Here is a 21,077-nt window from a genome sequence, read left to right on the forward strand (position 1 = left end):
GTTGCATTGAAGAACTACATTTCAGGCTTCTTGAACATCTTGAAGCTGTAAAGCCTGAAATGACAATAAACACAAGCATTCAGAGACACAAACCTCCACCAAGCTCCAAATTTCCTCTTTTCCAGAAACAAGTTATCTGGATAAATGATCCTGATCATGTTACCATGCCAGATAGCACGCATACGTCTCGCCGATGTCGGCCTCAGATCGTGCGTAGGCATTCTACTCCTAATGCATCATGTTGTGTGTTTTTTCTCCCCAAATCGGTGATACCACTTTAACTGTAAAATGTTACTTCCATGAAGCTGTTTTTGTGCTGGGACTCTTTTGTCTACAGTATGCTGCTGAAAATGCATTTATAATCATGAACTGTGTCTTTCTTTATTTTGTCCACACAAAATAAGCTATTTAGTGGTAGTTTATTGTTTTTTTTTTATGTGATATTGCCATATTCCTATCAGATTTAAGTAAATACACAGCTATAGATATGGAGATATGATCCAAACTAAATAAAGGTTAATATAAGCTGTAGAGAGGCCACACTGAGCATCTTTAATCCATCGTCCATCGTCGTTTTTAGATCATTTAGCAGCTTTTTCTGTCAAAATGACAACTTGGTTGCTCTAAAAAACAGGAAAAGTTTAGATGTCGATGTTAACCACTTCTGTTTACAGAAAGAGGATAAAAACAGCTGTGACCCGAAAAAAATGTGTGACCGCAGGGGGCGACAGTTCCAACTCTGTGTTTTGGTAGTAGACAATGAAGCAGAGAAGAAGAGCTCTCCTAAGGGACCTTTACTCTCCATTAAACAGTGTGTGGCTGATGCTCTGATGGCTCAAGTTAGAGAATTAATATGAACTGTTGAAGTCACACAAATCCTGCAGATAGAAGGATCCTTACAATTTGTAAAAACAGTGGAGGATCTCTTTAAAGGATTGGACAAAATGTATACCCTCATTAACTCACTCAGTGCCATTGACGAGATAACTCATCATTTCAAATCCAAACGCTCAGTGCCATTGACGAGATAACCCGTCATTTGTGTTTTTTCATGGGGAATACTAGAAATCACCCTGGCGGAGGTGCCCTGAAGATGGCAGCAGTACACATTTAGATGAGAGATTAGCCACTGATGTGACTCAGCAAAGGAGGAAGAAGTAGGAACGAGTGAGATTATGGCGCTACGGAGTGATATTGTATCAGCTCACAGCTCCACATACTAACACAGAACATGCATGGACATGAGTAGATTATTGATAATGTTGCGATGGTGACATAAAACCATCAACTATCCAGGCCAAACGGGTCATCGCTGCATGTCGGTAGGAGGGGGGAGGAGGGGGGGGGGTACAAAATACCCCCAGCCTGTGAGCCAGATAGCAAAATAATAGGTGACATGTAGGAGGTAGCAGCGCACCTCTTGATGAGAGATCATCCGTGCTCAGCAGAGCTAAGAGGGAGAGGAGGAAAGGCGTTTACGAGACAGAAAATGGCGCTACGTAGGAGAGTTGACGTTTCCAGCAGCGCACCCTCAACCAGAGCATGTGTGGAACTCATGGATAATGTGGCGATGGTGAGATAAAACGGGGATCGCAGTGACACTCTGCATGTCCGGGAGGAAGAGGAAGTTGCGTGTGTGCAGACTGACGGGAGAGAAAGTTGGAGGAACGCCAAAATACAGTAAGAAATCCATTCAACTCTGACCCAGATAACAAAATCAGCGTTTTTTTTAATTTATTTTTTTTTATATAAGTTAACAATGTTCAGATGTTAGAGTTGTCACTAAAGCAAAAAAAATAGCTTTAAAGTCACTGAGTTTTATAGTAAAAGGCTGTTTTCTCAGCTTTTTGCTCTGAAACTGAAGATTTGTGTAAAACTTGCTCTATTCAACGGCTGATTGCAAAAGAACAAAACGAGCCAGAAACAAATTTTTTATGATAAAAGTAGAGGTTTCAATCTTTCAGAATCTGGTGTCAGATTTCAGATAGTCATAGTAGAAAATATTCTGTGGGTCTTTAAAATCAGTCAAAATGCTCAAAAACAGCTAGCACTGAAGGGGGTAGAAAATCTGAAAATGGCTGGCACTGAATGAGTTAATTACTATACAGTAGGTCCAAATGCATGGAAACTTCCATTTTTTCTAAAAATCGCGATGAAATGGACAATCCAGATCAGATCCGCATAAAACTCATTGGGGTAATTGTGGAACTGAGTCGTATTTTATAAATATTGGTCAATTACGAACTGAGATAAGAATTTTGGAAATTTCAACAATGATAAGAGATCTGGATTTATTTCTATTTATTATTTTTTAAACAAAACAAACAACAAAAAATAAAAAATCAGTAAATTGATCCAGATCCCACAATCTATCTTGGTGAAAATATTAGTTAAAACCTGTTTTGTACTTTTGACGTAATCCTGCCACAGACAAACAAACAAATGCCAGCGACAATATGACCTCCTTGGTGGAGGTAATGGTCTTTTCTGTTTTTAAGAAAAAGGTAAACTTAGGTAAATAAGAACCTGATCACCACTAGGTCTGTAGTATCTTATTCCCAGTGGTGGATGGTATTACTTAAGTACTATCTGGACTTTACTTGAATATTATTTTTCTCGGATAAATATTACTTTCACTCCACTACATTTAAAAGACAAATATTGTACTTTTTAGGAAGGGGTTATTCTTACGGTTGATTTATCAATACACCGACATTCTTTTCGTACGCATCGCATATTTGGCCAGTTTAGGTCACGTGACTAAGACTAAACCTCACCCTAAACCGAATCCTAACCCTAATCCTAAAACGCTAACGTACATGTTCTTTGGTAACCGTGCCAATAGCACCAGGGGTTGTCCGTATGGCAACCGTATAAATAGACACTTCCTACTTTTCATTCCACTAATTTTATATTTTTACCTCCTGCCAGTTTTAATAGAAAATTAAGTTTGTGTTGATGCTTATATGGATTGAATAAATCCTTGGTCCTTGCATTATTTTGTATTTTTATTTTATTGTTAAATATTGCTTGTGATGCTCAAAGAAGTAGTTAGTTATTAACACAGGGTAAAGACTGCAGGACTCTGTCTGGAAGCAGAAATTGGTTAAATAATCTTGTCTGCGTCTCTTTCAATCAAAAATTGCACGCTTTACTATGTAATTTGGACGAGTAAATTTAATTGGAATAGCTTTTTAAGATGATTGAATGATGCACCATGCGCTGGAATGTATGAACTATTTGGGGGAAGAGGATCTTAAATTTATTTTTTCTCCCTCTGGGTTTATAGACCTTAAAATCAGAAGTGTTGACAGCAGAGGGTATAATACCATGTCTAATCGTTATTAATTAAAGACCAACATGAGAACCAGATTTATAGCCTGAAAATGAGGTACAAGGTCAATTATTTAGTCATTTCCTGAGGATGTAGTTGTTTTTCTGTCATGGCCCTGCAATGCCTAAAAGTCATTTTAATCCAACATCAGAAAGCTTTTGGACAGTAACATTTTATTGGTAGCGAAAGTACACAAAACTACAACTTGAATGCACAAACTGAGAACTAAAACCCACAAAATGCACAACTACAAAAACAGAAAAATATACAAAAAATATTAAAACAACACAAAATACATTAAAGGAACTGTATGAGCCTTTTTCGGTTTTTTCTGTATTTAGCTTATTTATTTTCTTTTTTTCTCTTTTTCAGAAATTTATTAAAAATGTTTCACTTCTCCGGCAAGTACAAGACAATATACCGAGATTTTAAATGTGTATGTACTATCGCTACAGCATATTAATATAATCATGAAAAATAAAAATAAAAATAAAAATAGGGCGAGACCTCTTTAAGATGACGTCAAACATATGCGCCGAGCTTGACCACGTGGTTTTGTAGCAAAACATCCGCAGTGTCGCTCACTGTGAACATGGTGGGAAGCTGTCTTTCCTCTGCGTCCTGGTGTTAGTGTTCGTCTGCGGTGCTTCTACCACCACCATCACCACCGTGACCGTGTGGAGACCATGCCCCACGACCCCGACCCTCCCCCGGCTAAAAGGTTTAAGCCGGGCTCCGTGTTTTTCCGCCACGATAAGAACAAAGGTGTAATGTTGCTGCCCAGAAAGGGACATGTGGGCACCCCCATAGAAGTCCAGAGGAGACAGCTCCCTATCCACCAGGCTAAAGGCCAGCTGATGAGCCAGCTCAGACAGCTGCACACAGCCATCCTCATCGGTAAGGTTTACACTCAACTTAGGGAAAAGTTTCAATATATTTGGGTCAATGACGTGACCACTAATAATGATGTCCAATTTAAGTTATTTTAGTTAAAAACTGTTTAAATGCACAAAAGGATACCACATATGTAGAAACTTAGAATATATGCGCTTACTTAAATTATTATAATTTAAATAGTACTTACTAATAGAGATGTAACGATTAACTCAACTCCCGATACGATACTGGGTTCACGATATGATTCTCTCACGATTTATTTTACAAAATGGGACTGTAGACAAATGACTGAAAAATATTCCTTTTGTTTTTTTTTGGGAAAATACTGTACTATTTTCCTTTTATTTTTCATTGTCAAAAGAATCCCTTGATAAACTATTCAAAACAATGCAATTTAACTAAAAATAAATCTTGATTGAAATAAATAAAGGAATAATACAAATGAAGAAGAAGCATTTTAATTTAAATCCTGGTTCTATAGTAAACAATGCAAAACTGCATAATAGTTCTTTTTCTTTTTAAAAGTGCAACTGAAAATGTATTTTGTGCCTTAACAATTGGACTTTAAAAAAAAAGTAATTGGATTTTATTTACGTCAGATGTTTGTTTGGATCAGCAGAGGGCGCTGGTAACCCAGTGGTCAGTTGGCATGCATAAATTCTTGCAGTGAAGAAGAGATGCTATGCTAGCAGACAGAGCTAATAGAAAAATGCGACTCTTACAGATATTCACGTAATATTACAGATATTCTTTCGGTGCTAAAGGGGTAAGAAATCATTTATGAACATGTTTAAGAGTAGAAGGTGGCCACAAAGAAAGTAGTAGCAGATTCCGCCCGCCGCCAACACTTCTGGACAAGAGAAAGATATGTATATGTATATATATAGCGCCCTCTGCCGTTTAAAAAAAGGTACTGCAATTCAATTTTCACGGTATCGATGTGCACCGTGATACCTATGAATCGATTTTTAACTGACCTATGATTAATCGTTACATCCCTACTTACTAAATAACTTCTGTAATGTATTCTGGTATTTAAAGTGTCAAAATATAACGTGGTGTGACTGTCTGTCCATGACTGCTGTTTTGAAAAAATATTTGAAATGACTCCAAATTTATTCACATTTATTTTTCATTTCCCCATAATTGCATGTGGGAATGTAAGTTTTAATTTATAGTATAAAGGCTACTCTTTCTTGGGGTATAAAACAATTTTTCTTCATGTGACTTCTTCATTTCTTATTTTGGACCAGGGCTTTTGGGGCTAATTAACCACTCGCAAATATTGAAAATCCTTTATATGAGGCCATTGTACTGTATCTGGCTCTGTGTAATCATTTAATGTTTATAAGTTTTCCACTGGGCTGATTGGGTGGAGATGAATAGATAGAGAATGCATCCTTTGTTTGTTTCATCTATGACTGTTATCCTTCTGAAACCTGCTGTGTGTTCACAGCCCAGTTAGTTATTTCTATAAACCTGACAGACTTTGTGAAAGAGGTTTTTAACTACAGCCTGGTATCGAAGCGTTTCTAATTTTCCTTACATGTGATGTTGGCACCAGCACTGGTGACTAACTGTCGCTCCAGTTTCTGGTTAAAGCATTTATTGTGACCCACCAGGAGAGACAGGCTCTGGGAAGACCACTCAGATTCCTCAGTACCTGTATGAGGCTGGGATTGGACGCCTTGGCCTGATCGCCGTCACTCAGCCACGACGAGTAGCTGCGATCTCATTGGCTGGAAGGGTGGCAGAGGAGAGGAGGACTCAACTGGGAAAGCTGGTAATTCTACAACAGATTTCCAGTTGGTTTGAGGTTTGTTTGGTCTGATGTATGTGACTCGTTTCCATAACGTTTCTCGTAGGTCGGGTACACGGTTCGATTTGAAGACGTCACGTCCTCGGAGACAAAACTGAAGTTCATGACAGACGGAATGTTGCTGCGAGAAGCCATCGGAGACCCCATGCTGCTGCGCTACACTGTGGTGGTGCTGGACGAAGCGCACGAGCGCACCGTGCACACAGACGTGCTATTCGGTGTGGTGAAGTCTGCTCAGCGCAAACGCCGTGAGATGAACAAGATTCCACTGAAGGTGAGAGAGGGACTGACCTGAGATCAGTAGCGATGTACCAGGTAGGTCTGGGCGATTAAAAAAACGATGGCAGAGGCATAACTGTTGTGTTGATGACAACAATGTTTTCTTAAAGAGTTATTAATGCTGGAAGTCCGAATCTGAATATCTGCCAACTTTACCGAACAGTGTTATGGTTCAAATACCGGTAGTATCCAGATGAACTAGTGACTGGGCGGACTTTTGCTCCTGGACAAAAAAGGAGCAATGCATGAGTCACATTACTGGTGATTTGAAACGTTATTAATACAAAAATAAATCAAAATTAAAAAAAAGATGTTATGTGAAACATGCACGATATATGATTAAAGGAACCAGAGGTGGTGTAATGAATCTACTGGTGCTCCTCGTTTCTTGTGATCAACTCCCATGTGTGTTGGCGGCTGCAGTTAGGGGATAGCTGTATTATAACTTGCAAAATAAACATTTTTACTGCCCTCAAAAAAGCTGTAATTGTTTTTGCAAAAGTGTCAAATAGTTGAAGTTCTAACATCTATTGTTCCTCACTCCAGCCTCAAAGTCGATAGTCAGTCACCAGTTTATTTGGATACTATTTAGATCATAACACTGTTAAGATTGCATACATCATAAAAAAAATTAACTTCAAACGTGAGCAGCTTTTTACGAGCTAAAACATCCACAGACTGAATGAAAACTGGAGCTGGACCAGAAAACTGCTGAAATAAATCTTAAACAGTCCTATTGTGTGTGTAGACCTGGTCCAGGACCTGGAGAGGGAAACCTGGTGCAGCGGACTTTAATTCTCGCGCTAATTTCCCCGTAAACATCCAAATATCACACAAAAGGGAATAAGATTTTTTTTCCTGTATTTCTGTTTTGGTTTTAAGTCAGTAAAACAAAATAACCACACCATTTGTTATTTTGGTTTGGTTTTAAAACGGAATAACCAAAGAACGAAGACAACACAGAATATTCTGGGGGATGTAGGCAGAGGAACGGCTTGTAGTTTCATGTTTCACCACCTGAAATCTGCCGAGCAAACGCAACAGTCAGTGCTGGCTACTGTTTGTCCGTGTCGTAAGTTAGCGAGTGTCGCGGGCTACACTATCAGAAATACTTTAGCTTTTCATGCGCTTTTGTTTCAGAAAAGAAATTGAATTATAAATGAGGAAATAAATGTCAAAATTGCCCCCGAAATATTGCTCAGATTCAGTAAACCATTGATTCTTGTGGGGAAATTGGGTGATATTAATACTGCAGTCAGACAGTTAGTTTAACTTATATCTACCTTTTAATTGTAGCTTACACATGGTTTTAAATTCATTTTTATTTATGACATACAGTTTTAATGATAGTTTTATTTATTTTGTATTTATTTTGTTTCCTCACAGGAGTTAAAAACTAATATTTTCTGACAAAATTATAAAATATTTCTTAAAAACGTAATTCAAAGAGTAACTAAACCCCAAAAACACAATAGAATAGAAAGAATACAAATGTATTTGGGTATTAAGTAGTGCTTTTGATTGATCGTGGTGTCAATATATCGCTGTATCAAGATATCATCACACTCCTACGAGTTAACATAGCATAGATTGTTCACTGGAGATTTTATAGTATAGAATGGGCGTGTCTTAACTGCTCCAGGAGCCCCGTCCATAATTGAGGCATTTTTTGAATTTCCCTCCTCGTGACAGGTCAGGAGAAAGCAGGGGTTTAGTTCTACTTTTAAAAAAATAATGTGGAAAATATGAAATTTGGCGAGAGAAAAAACTTTACGGAATATGGAAAAAAATAAAATGGATTTTATCGGGCCCTACACACATCCCTGATTTTCTGTTCCATTAATAACACCTGTGTTCCTCTTCATGCTTCTTCCTCTCTGTTCTTCCTTCCTTGGTTCTACCTGTGCAGGTCATCGTGATGTCAGCTACGATGGATGTGGATTTGTTCTCTGAATATTTTAACAAGTCCCCAGTGTTGTACCTGGAGGGCAGACAGCACCCCATTCACATCTACTACACCAAGCATCCTCAGTCTGACTATCTGCAGGCTGCACTCGTCTCCATCTTCCAGATTCACCAGGTAGAAGAACTTTAAAGTCTCAGAGCTATGAGCACACAGCCTGGCTTTGTGTCCCTGATTCTTTTTGACACGTTCTCTCGCTGCTCGCATGCAGGAAGCTCCTCCGTCGCACGATATCCTAGTGTTCATGACGGGCCAGGAGGAGATCGAGGCTCTGGCCAGGACGTGTCGGGACATCGCCAAACATCTGCCTGACGGCTGTAGCCCGATGGTCGTCATCCCTCTGTACGCCTCACTGCCTCCAGCTCAGCAGCTCAGGGTCTTCCAGCCAGCGCCCAAGGTAAGAGCCCAACAGCACGCAGGGCATCAGCAGAACAGTGTCAACAATGAGACAACGTCTCCAAAGAGTGTGCACGGCTCCTCTGCTGAGTGTTCCCTCAATGTGAAACCTGATTATTATTTCATAGTGAGGGAAGTGTTTGTCCTTTTGGCTGCTTTCAGGGCAGCAGGAAGGTCATCCTTTCCACTAACATCGCTGAGACATCTGTCACCATCTCTGGGATCAAATTCGTCATCGACACGGGGATGGTGAAGGCCAAGCGCTTCAATCCTGGTGAGGTGACGCATCCACTGTGAACACAGTCATTTATTTCCACTCAGTGCTCCTGTGCTACATTCCTATACTCGTCTTATTAATACAACAGGAAGATGAAAGTAGAGGAAACACTTCATAACTCACATCATTGATATATTTTCAAATAGAATAACTGAATACTTCAACACGCTGCATTTGAATTTAAAGCAAAATGACTGATCACTTCATTTTTACAGTGAATATATCAGAATCAGAATTCCTTTATTAATCCCACGGGAAAATTGCTTAAGTTTGACAATAGATTTGTCCCAAATAATTATTTTTTTAAACGATTCATCTAAAGATGAATTTTTCAGGTAACTCAGGTAATTATTTAGCATCACTTGATCATTGCTAATATTCATACAATAAGGATCTCAAACCATCTATTGGCAACATTTCAACATTTATTTAAACACTTAAACACTGCTTTGCAGCTCATTGCACAAGAAAAGTATATTCAAAACAGTCTTTGGTTTTTCTTCAACGCTGTCTAATACTGTAAAGAGGAAAAATAAAAAGCACATGATTATTCACAGTAGCAATATTTCTGTTAATATAATACAGCCATCTCAGAGGCTCAACTTAAAAAATAATGGAATAACGTTAATATTATTTCATTTAATTATTTTGGAAGTTGAGCCTCTGAGATGGCTGTAGTATATTAAAATAAAACATTAACTTGAGGATGATTAATGGGAACGCTGCTCGAGATCATGGAAGTTATATAGAAAACATCTACATCATGACATTATGTTTTATTATACTAGTACAGTGCCCGTCAGAAGTATGTATTCATATAGTGGGAGGAGCTTAAGTAGAGTTAATTATGGCCAAATGAGTATGTGTTTGAAGGTTGGATGTACAAAGAGGTGTATATACTCTGTAGTGTTATAAAAGGTTTATTTGTGGGAGCACAATAAAATGGGTGCGTGTGATTTCCCTGGTTTAATTTTATGATAAACTATTAAAGTTTGCACCAATGCTGCAGTTCAGTTAGAATCTGATAAAAGACATAAATTCGTACAAATAAAACTTAATTCCATTTATCGATACAAGCAACAACAATATCTAATAAAGTCACTGGTATTTATAATCATACTAATAATGGCTTGGATTTTATGGTGCTTTTTTTTTGAGGAGACTCCAAGCTCATTACAGAAACCATTATTCATTCACACCAGTCACTCACACAGTCATGCCGGTGGTAAGCTACAATGTAGCCACAGCTGCCTACCATTCATATGAGGCAATGTGGGTAAAGTGCCTTTCCCAAGGACACAATGACTTGGATAGAGCGGGATTCCAACCCCCAACCCTTCGGTAACTAGACGACCCACTCTACCACTGAGCAGAAATTAAAAGAGCATTACAGCTGGACTGCTTGAATCTTGAACCATGACAGAGGGGCATGGCGAATTTGAACCATATATCCCACCCCCCACTTTGATAATCCCTCCCAGTCTCCTCCTCTCACAGAAGTGCATGATATCGCGCACGAGAACTGAACGTGCACTACCAGTAAAACCCGTTGCCACGCTAAAGGATGCACACAAAATATGGTAAAATGGAACATTAGATGACCTGTCTAGAAGGAAAACAGCCACTTAAGTGTCCATAGTTAGTCTAAGACTGAAAACAAGTTTGCACCGTGCACACGCTTCACTATATATCGCGGCAACCAATGAGGAGGCTCTATCGTGGGCTCTGCTCACCCCTCCTTTCACTAAATCCTGTGATTGGAGCTGGAGGGGGTGACCGCCAAGACTTTGTCTTCCAGGGTTTTATTAAGTAAAATAATTAATTATAAGGCACAGACAGCACGGAGATGTACAATTTTTTTAAATAATTATATTTACAATATACTATATGATGCTAATAAGGATTTTTTTTAATTAAAGAAAAAAAATCGAATTGAATGATTACTGCATTAGATATGGACCGGTAACAAAATGTAACGTGGAACTAAAGTGTAAAAACAATGATTTAAGTCAACGTGTGAAGTGGAGCAGAACAATAAACTACATTTCAATAGCTGACTTAAATAGTGTGTGTATATATATATATATATATATATATATATATATATATATTAAGCTTTTTGTCACAGATTGTAAATAATGTTTGCTTTAGTTTTTGATTCATTATGAAATATGATGTTCCTTGTTCTCTGTTAGTTATTAAATTTGAATTTGTATTGTTTGGGGGGCATGGTGGGGCTTGAAAGTTCACCTTCATTCTAAGTGGGAATTACACAAAACAAGTTTGAGAACCACTGAGCTAAACATTCTGTTGTGTGTGTGTGTGTTTGTGTCTCTGTGTGTGACGCTCAGACAGCGGTCTGGAGGTTCTGGCCGTGCAGCGTGTCTCCAAAGCTCAGGCGTGGCAGCGATCGGGTCGAGCTGGCAGAGAGGACTCAGGCTCCTGTTACAGACTTTACACTGAGCACGAATTCGACAACTTCCTCCCCATGACTGTGCCTGAGATCCAGAGGTAGGAAATAGTCAGCACTGACTGTCATCATATGCTCAGCACTTAGTGTGTGTGTGTTTACGTACGTACGTGTGTGTGTGCAGGTGTAACCTGGCTGCTGTGATGCTGCAGCTCATGGCTCTGGGGATTCCAGATGTGATGAATTTTGATTTCATGTCCAAGCCGTCTCCAGGTATTCTGTCATTCATCCATTGCTGTGTTGTCACGTTTAGGGATGGGCACCACTGACATTTGAACCGATACTTACTGCCTGTGAATAGGTATCAATACCAGTTTTTATTACCTTTGTGTTGTAATAAATGATAAATAATAAAATTTCAATGTTCCATTTTACCATGTTTGTTTCTCATAATAATAATAATAAATATAATAACAACAAACAACTTTAACACATATTAAACCGACATCCAACAGTTTGTATTGTAGTAACATATGTTTCACAAATTTTGTCATCATGAAACCCTGACCTACAGCTGCTTATCTATAATGCACAAATTAAAAAGCACCGCTATGTGACAGGGCTCTATATTGCGAGTATTTCACTTACATTTGTGGACATTGGTGAAAACCTTTGTACGAACGTAAAAAATAAACGTATTTATAGCTCGGCCGAAGCAGAGCGGCTGTGCCCGGTCTGATACCTGAGGCATCGGCTCTGAAAGCAGAGTCAGCATTTCGTGGTTACCCCTTTTCTGCCAGTAGAGCCAAGTTTTTGCTTGCTTTTGTACGTGCATCGTTGTGTTCAGGTCCTGCGTGGAAAATCGCCTTCTCTTCCACTCCCTCATAGTCACACGGATGCGTTTAGGTTCAGAAATACGGTATTGTTTGATTTTACGTGAATCGGTACCAAGTAGTATCGAAGGAATTTGGTTGGTACCGGATTCTATACCCATCCCTCGTCACATTGTTGTTGTCCGGTGTCATCATGACAACCTGTTTGACCTTCCCAGAGGCGGTCCGTTCTGCTGTGGAGCATCTGGAGCTGCTGGGAGCCGTGGAGAGGAAAGACGGCCACGTGTGTCTCACTGCTCTGGGAAAGAAGATGTCCAGCTTCCCTCTGGAGCCCAGATACGCTAAGGTTAGCTAAACGCTAACAGAGCCGTGACCACACGTGTAAAAAGTACTGATACATCCTACTCAAGTAGAAGTAATGTTACTTGATTGAAATTGTTCTCAAATACAAGCTAAGTAAGTCATACATAAAATACTCAAGTACAAGTAAAAAGTAGCTCAGTTAAATGGTACTCAAAGTAAAAGCTAATAATTACTTTCACCCCCCACGTTTATTTTTATCCCCCACCACAAAGTGTGAAGGAGGATATACTGTAGGTTTGAGCTCCATGTGTCCGTCTGTCTGTCTGAGTTAAAGAGGACAGCTTTTCTCAGAAACTGTTTAAGATACAATAATCAAACTTGCTGTGTGGCTTCATGGTATCAATACTTTGATGGAGTTCGAAAATGACAAGTGCCCAATTATTTTTCTGGAGTTATTACCCTTGTTCTGTTTTTCTTTAGCCTGTTCAAGGTTTTTCAAAGGAGACAGCTTTTCTTACAAACCACTGAAGATAGGATAACCAAATTTGGTGTATTTTGGTTGTGAGTTATGACAACCAATCTGGCGGGGGATGTTGATGATTATGTCTTCTTTTTGCCATGGTTCCCTTGCATACAGTAAACATCTCAATCCGTGTATCATTTGTTTTTCAAACAAAAATGAAAAAACGGAAAACGAACACCTTTATTCATTTCCTCCATTACCGATTTGCCAAAGTACGCGACCCGTAAGTGAAGCGTTACACATTCCGTGATATCTTTAGCTCTGCAACACTTAGGAGTCTCTAAATCCTCCAAAATGTCCGTGAGCGTTGGATGAGAGTACACTTCCGGGTCATGTACTTTGGCCAATCGGTAATGGAGGAAAATGGATAAAGGTGTTGGTTTTCCGTTTTCTGTACCGAAGCAAAACAGCTTGAATTTGAAAAACAAGGCGTTTTCTGTTTTTTCATTTTGGTTTTGGAAACAAATAAATAATGAGTTTTTTTTTTCTTTTTGTAACATAATGTAAAACAAATGAACGAATGATACAAGGATTGATGTCATCTATAAACTTATAAAGAGACCAAATCATGCACAATTGGAACATAATTTATTTTTCACAAAGGCATCTGTATAAAAAAATAAAAATAAAGAATAACACCAATTAATTCAATTCAAAATAAAATAAATTATCAGGCTCTATTATAAGTATAATTACATTTATAAACTCTAAAACTGAGGAAATAACCTCCATTCAATGCTGTTTTGGTGCCGTGCATTACGTTTAATCTGATTGGTCGGCTATGATGTGATGTATTTGATTCTTTGTAGTTTCACAATGTCCGTTAATCATTTTAAAACAAAAAATAAACATTTACTCAGTATCGGTTGGATGTAGAAATGTAATAAATGACTTATTTTGAAGCGTACTTAAGTATAAGAAAAATGACGCATTTTAAAATATACTCAAAAAAGTACAAGTACCCATAAAAGCAACTCAATGACAGTAACGTGAGTAATTGTAATCCATGACTTCTCTCTCTCAGACGATCCTGTTGTCTCCAGACTACTCGTGTTCTGAGGAGATCGTGAGCATCGTGTCTCTTCTGTCCGTGGACTCGGTTCTGTTCAACCCTCCGGCCCGACGGGACGAGGTGTTGGCAGCGCGCAGGAAGTTCACCTCCAGCGAAGGAGACCACGTGACGCTGCTCAACATTTACAGGGCCTTCAAGAAAGTGGGCGGGAACAAGGTGAGTGTGCTGACGGAAATGTACGCATCACAACTTCCTGCTGCTGTTTCATCACCTCCACACCCACTGAACGTCATGTCTGATGTTTGAAGGAATGGTGTCGAGAGAACTTTGTCAACAGCAGGAATATGAGCCTGGTGAAGGAGGTCCAGGGACAGCTCCGAGAAATCTGCCTCAAGGTACACACATCGTTCTAATGATCATACTAGATCTACATTGTGCTCCACCTTTGATCTGATCAGATCAGTCAGTAGATTATGAGGGAAAAATGGGGGCATAAATGTCACGTACCTCAGTCTTCAAACTCCACCTGGAGTATAAAGTCATTTTTAGTTACTTTAAAATTAAAAAACTAAAATAATTTATCCTCTGCATTTAACCCATCCCTGAGGGGCAGTGAGCAGTCATTTTGCGGGGGAGCAGTTCAGGGTTAAGGGACTTGCTCAACAACAGTGATGGCCCAGGTGAGGCTTGAACCGGCAACCCTCCAATTACAAGCCCAGCATCCTTAACTACTAGGCCACCACTCCCCCATACTTTACTTCTTCCAATTGTTTCAGTTTCACTTCATTATTTGCATTATGAAAACAACATTAGAAGAATAAGTGCAAAGAGCTCAGAGTGCATTATCAGCATTAGTACATGACATAAAAACAAACAAACAAATGCCACATAAAATACAAAGTACAAAAATACTGTACGATTCAATATTTACGGTGTTTTCCGGCATATAGGACGCTATTATTTTCCTTTAAAGTTGAGGGTGGGGCCAATATGGCGGGGCACTCTGTGTGAATTTTTCAGACTGTCGTACACGTGTCCAGTGACAGGAAGCAGAATATTGCTGACTCTCATCCCTACAGCAGAATGAATGAACTGTAACAGCCTCAAAAACCAGCTTCAGATAATGTAGGGAAAGGTAAAGCTCTCACAGCACAGGACGGATGTGGGAAATTAGGTGGGAGCAAGTCATACATCTATATTTGTTTTCATTTTCTATATCTAAAATAAGACGTTTGCTTAAATAAAAAGCAAATACTGGTAATAAATGGAGGATTTTGGACCAGGGAGCATATGCATTTATGGTGGGAAGAGTGTATAAAAAGTACAATGAGCTTAATATTGTAAGATAGGAACTAATAAATGGCATAAGATTGTAAAAATCACCGCGTTAGGTTTGTTCAGGAGTGATCGTGTACTGGACTATGAGGAGATGACATAAGGAGAACTGACAGACAGGAAACAATAAACAGCATAAAGATGCCAAATCACCACATTGGGTTTGTTCAGAAGCGATCACGTTCGTATTCTGGACTCCATGTGACTCGATGTGTAAGAAGTTCTGACGGAGGGAGCGGTGCATCAGTCTGGTTCCAGTAAAAAGGGACCATAGAAAGCTGTAAATGGACTGATACGCAGACGTGGAGCAGTGACGAGGAGACTTTATGTGGATATGGAAACTCATCAGTTATAACTGATCAAAATACACAGAAACCTTTGTTAAACCGTACATGAATACAGCAGCCCGCCCACACGCCCGTTCTGATTGGCCAAGTCATTTGAACAGCACCCTCATCAGCCAATTGGGTGCAGCCTGTGTGACTATGGAGACAATACAGCAGTGCGTTCAATAGCCCGGAAATTATGGTATTTTACTTCTTATTTTTTAAACATATCATTCAGTCATTTTGGTTTGAAAGAAACATTTTAATCAGCTTTTATTGTGTTCATACTCTCCCTGTCTAATACACCCCTCAGCATTAAGTCATGAGTTATTGTTGCTGTTGCAGCTTAATCTAAAGATGGAATCATGTGGAGCAGAAACCGGGAACGTTCGCCGCTGCATCGCCCACGGGATGTTCGTTAACGCGGCCGAGCTGCAGCTGGACGGCAGCTACGTGGCCCTGGACACCCACCAGGCTGTGGCGGTCCACCCGTCCTCCGTCCTGTTCCAGGCCAAACCGGCCTACGTGGTGTTCAACGAGCTGCTGCACACCTCTCGCTGCTACATGAGGGACCTGTGCCTGGTGGACGCTGACTGGCTAATGGAGGCGGCGCCAGAATACTTTGGTCGCAAGCTCCACCCCTCCAAGAGCTAGCCAATAGACACACAGAACACTTAGCTGCTGCTTGCACACTGCATTTTAAATTTTATAAGATCCACTTCCTCTGCCTGTTAAAGCACCAGGAGATTAGATTCTTTTTGAAATCTCATGCTTGACTTTTTTCAGCGTTAGCATGTTAGCTTCACCCAACAGTTGAGATTATGATTATATTAGAGGTAAGGATTGAGAAAGAAGAAACACCCAGCAGCAGTTCCTCCTGCTTTGGTCACATAGATTATCAGAACTTCCATTGGATTTTTAAAATATAGCAGAATTGCTCCTGAGACGTCTTCCATTATCACTTTTCCAATGTTCCTGAACCTGGTTCATAGGAGTTGTGTTGCTTCATGTTAAGGAAAGTCTAACTTCAAATTTAAAGCACAAAAATCAGATTTACCAAAAAAAAAAAAGGTTATTTAGAATCCTGCATAATCAATATATGCAACAATTCAGTGATTCGATGCATCAAGGACAGAAAAATTGTAAATACCAATCTCCCCACTAGAGGACACCTCTAAATCACTTGATTCAGTTATAAAGTAAGTGAGACACAACATGCCAGAGTGTGTGTTTAATTTGCAACATGCAGCACGCCTCACTCACTCTCACATTTCTCTGTCATGTGCAACACATGTGGATCATATTCACCAACGGAATCACTCAGGTCCTTTATACGATGTACAAAGTAAATTTGGAGGAAAACGAGATGTTTTTGTTTTTTACAATATGCTCAGGATTGTATGTGTGAATAAATCACACAGATTTGTGGAAACGCTGCCATTAAGAGCAGATGATGTTAATGGACACAGACCTGCATGGCCTTTGTTTGTATGCAGAAAATTAGATTAATTAGATGAATAATAAAAATGATAATTAATATATCATGATTGCTTTATTTCTTAATATACAATTAAGTACAGGCAGAAGTCATAATGTTCATTAACAATTCACAAGTTGATAGATATGTTTTTTTCTTTTTCTTTTATGATTGTGGTTTATTTAAAGGTGCAGTCCGCAACTCTCAGATCCCTCTCTCCCCCTCCCTAACGGCTGCTCTCTTGCCCTGCCTCCAAACATTCCAAAGTCCCTCCCTCAGAGGAGCTAACAAGCTAACATTAGTTTGACAGCAACATCACAGTAATATAATATTACTGCAGCGCTTCTCTCTCTCAATGTGTACACACCAATCTATCAGCAGCAGCAGCAACTCAGTGTCACTTAGAGCAGCCCAAACGGAGGCTGCTGCGTGTACACAAACACATGCACTACAGAGTTTTATTGTAACAATTACAAATCCCTACTAGTATCATGTAAGGCTGCCCTTACATAATGACAGATTTAGCAAATATGACAAAAAAAATCACTTTTATAAGAGTTGCAGACTGCACTTTTAAAGGCACACTGTAACTTTTTCCCACTAGGGACACTAGACTTGTTACTTTCACGTCAAGCGCCCCTAGTGGCCACAAGCGCCGCAGCACTGTCGCAAAAATTAGCAGTCAGTCAGTCGGGCCAGCCTCCCTTGTCTTTTGATTGTGTATGCAGACAGTAGTTGACCTGTAACTTAGGGATAAGGATTAGCTCTAAGGGCTGGGTCGGTCGGGTTGGGGTGCGAAGAGGGGTTGGAGGAGCAACCGAGCGCCGGTGGCCCAGAGCTCGGCTTGCCTTGCTGCCGTCGTCGGCCTGGTGACCGGGGTCCGGGCAGATGGGGGACAGGTGACCCAGCATGCGCGTGGCGGTGTCCGGCGGAGGGAGCTTGGTCTTGGCAGCGTCTTTTTCACCTCCTCAGATGCAGTTTTAAACTTTTTGCTTGCCTCGGCCATGACCAGTAGTCGAACAGGTGGAAAAATACTAGCAAAAGCCCAACGAGTATATCAGAGTCTGTGGTCACGTGACTGCCGTAAAGTGAAACATTCTCCAGGTCACATGACCTGGTCAAAGACGGTCCGTCACCTCCAAACTTACATAGTCGGTATTTCTAGAGGAAAGCCCTGCTCGGAGCATTGATACTGTCAAGTGCTGTTTATTAGCCTGAAGAATCATTTAAAATAACTCATATGGGTCAACTCTTTAGGTCAAAAAGTCCACGGCGTGCCTTTAATGCAAAAAAATATATATATAAATATTTAAATCAAAATAAACTTCACTTCAATTAAAAAAAAGTTTTCAAAGTAAAATATTGTTCCAAATGCTAAGGAATATGACACTCACCCACCCTCCCAAAACACTTTCTTTGAAAATGTTTTGTTTTTATTGAAGTGAATTTTCATTTTAATTGAGTTATTTTTTTTGTTATTGATTGAAATGATATTATTTAGGATTGAATAATAGACACAAATGTCCACCTATAACGAGGCCTGAACACACAAAATATGACTTCAATCAAAAAAAATATATACATATTTACCATCAAATAACTTATTTTTCTTTGATTGAAAATGTTTTTTTTTTCTTCATTAAAGCAACTTTTTTCATAATAATAATAATAGAGATAAGACACAGATCTACCTCCTTATGTACCAGTGTTCTCCCACTATCCAAACGCCTGTGATTGATAGATTACCAGTTTACCACCTTATCTTACCTGAGCAACTGGAACAGGCTTCGTTTATCAATGAAGCAGCAGTTTTTATATAATAATTCAATTGCATGATTTAGTAACATTTCTTTCTATAGGTATAAGTTATAAGCCCTGAAATCAACAATGAAATTGATAATGAAATATTATGTTTGAAAAGCTAAGGAGGTGATTTTTAGCAGACATGTAGTAATTATAATTATATAATTACTTTATTCAAGCTGATTACAGTTTGTGACCAAGAGTTTCCATCATCTAAAGCTTTGTGTGTATTAAAAAGCTTTTATACATTACATCAAGCTGGATAAAGTTAGACAGTATCACCTTTGTAAGAATTGGAACTATTATTAAAACACACACACACACACGCATACAAAAAGTGTGTAAAGAATGCAGTTTGTGCTCCTTTGATCCAACGTTTCAACCTTGTCTCCTTTGATTTCTGGGTTATGTGATCAACTGTGATAATGTGAATAATTATTCACAGTTTATTTTTGACAAGCTAAAATGATATATCCTTATACTAAATAATATTATACCCAAGAGCCCTTATTTACCCATATTAAAATGACAGACAGGTTCACTTTTGGAACAAATAGTTTCAAAATAACACAAGCTGTATATATTACATATTACATGACAGTCACATTTAAATAACCGGGACAGTCAGATTATCACAAAAGACAGTTTGACACCAAAATGCAAAAAACTAAACAAATAAAGTCTGAATTCTCGTTTTCATACTAAACCTAATACACATTAAACAACTCATATACATATACCAAATAAATATACACCTTAGATCCCTAAATGATAAATAATAACTGATCAATCAATAATCATGTATGCAATTTGTATTGCTTTAAATCAACAGTAAATGTCATATTCAATGAACTGTTTATTAGAAGATGTAAAACATCTTCTAATAAGATTATTGAATAAAAAAAACTTTAGAATTTCTTCCTGATCCAAATATTGTTTTTCACCTTCATTAGTTTACAAACGGCTATAGATTTATTATATCTCCTACAGACAACCTTTGGGAACTATAATCTCCTATATTAAAAAAAAAAACTTTTTAAAAATGTTTTCATTAATATTATTTTCTTTTTCTTTCTTTTTTTTTTTTTTTTAAAGAGCGCGCGGTAATTAGTGCAGGGAGACACACGTGCGGGTGTTCCGGGTACAGACGTCATCGGTGAGTCACGTGGTTGTTTTAAACTTTAACCCTTATTTTACAAAATGTGTCTTTAAGCACGCGCTCATAAAGTGACCTTACGTTCATTTGAAACTGAATCGCTTTGATAAAGAAGCAATAGTGGAATCATTATTAGTGGAAGTTTGTTTTCATATGAATATGTTTAACTTGGTGTATTAAGGCACTTTATTTCTGAGTAGTTTATCTTTCTAGTGAGCTCTGGTTTTTGAAATGTTTCTGCAAAAGCTGAATTTTGTGTTTATGTTGTTGTATTGTGTGTTTTTAGATTAAATTTGTGTATTTTTGTTGTCCTTTTGTACATTTTTCTGTAGTTTTGTATATTTTTTCTTTTTTATATATATATTTTTCTGTAAGTTATTATGTGTTTCCATTGTCTTCTTATTGTCATTTTACCATAATTCTGTGTATTTTTAATTTTTTTTCTTCCTGCATTATGAGTCAGTTTGTGCTTTTTTCTTTGTGTATTTTTGTGTACTTTTTTCAGTCACTGTGTGTACTTTTGTTGTCCGTACCTTGTTTATTTTTTGAACTAATTGTATATTTCTATTGACATTTTACCAAAATTCTGTTTTTTATTTTTATTTTTTTATTTATTTTTTTACTTTTGTGCGTTGCATCAATTTGTGCTTTTTTGTGTGTATTCTGTAATTTTGTATACTTTTTTAAGTCACTGTGTGTATTTTAGTTTTATTTTTGTATATTCTGTTGTGTGTGTGTGTGTGTGTGTGTGTGTGTGTGTGTGTGTGTGTGTGTGTGTGTGTGTGTGTGTGTTTTTTATGGGTCATTTTGTGTAATTTTACTGTTCTGTGTATTTTTTTCTCTGACATAATGTGTTTCCTTTGAGGTAAAAAAAGACATGTATAGCCCCAGGTCATCAGTTGCTCATGTGACCTGGGGAACACACACACACACA

The 21,077-nt window shown here is 38.5% G+C and overlaps 1 protein-coding gene across 1 annotated transcript; it reads left to right on the top strand.

Annotated features, from left to right (window-relative positions):
- Positions 1–3,864: 3,864 nt before the first annotated feature.
- On the top strand, positions 3,865–16,856 carry dhx33 (DEAH (Asp-Glu-Ala-His) box polypeptide 33). Its single transcript, XM_028467428.1, has 12 exons — positions 3,865–4,231; positions 5,854–6,014; positions 6,097–6,324; positions 8,239–8,409; positions 8,504–8,689; positions 8,851–8,962; positions 11,317–11,476; positions 11,560–11,648; positions 12,427–12,554; positions 14,059–14,262; positions 14,355–14,441; positions 16,053–16,856. Exons 1-12 carry the CDS (start codon positions 4,021–4,023, stop codon positions 16,359–16,361), a joined length of 2,046 nt encoding a protein of 681 aa, XP_028323229.1. The 5' UTR covers positions 3,865–4,020; the 3' UTR covers positions 16,362–16,856.
- Positions 16,857–21,077: the final 4,221 nt, after the last annotated feature.

This window comes from Gouania willdenowi, chromosome 14, assembly GCF_900634775.1.
Source record: "Gouania willdenowi chromosome 14, fGouWil2.1, whole genome shotgun sequence".
In the NCBI taxonomy this organism is placed as follows: domain Eukaryota; kingdom Metazoa; phylum Chordata; class Actinopteri; order Blenniiformes; family Gobiesocidae; genus Gouania; species Gouania willdenowi.

Coding starts and splice junctions, on each gene's coding strand:
- dhx33 (XM_028467428.1), top strand. CDS start 4,021: ATGCCCCACGACCCCGACCCTCCCCCGGCTAAAAGGTTTAAGCCGGGC. Junction 8,690..8,850: donor TCTTCCAGCCAGCGCCCAAG/GTAAGAGCCCAA, acceptor GGCTGCTTTCAG/GGCAGCAGGAAGGTCATCCT. Junction 11,649..12,426: donor CATGTCCAAGCCGTCTCCAG/GTATTCTGTCAT, acceptor TGACCTTCCCAG/AGGCGGTCCGTTCTGCTGTG.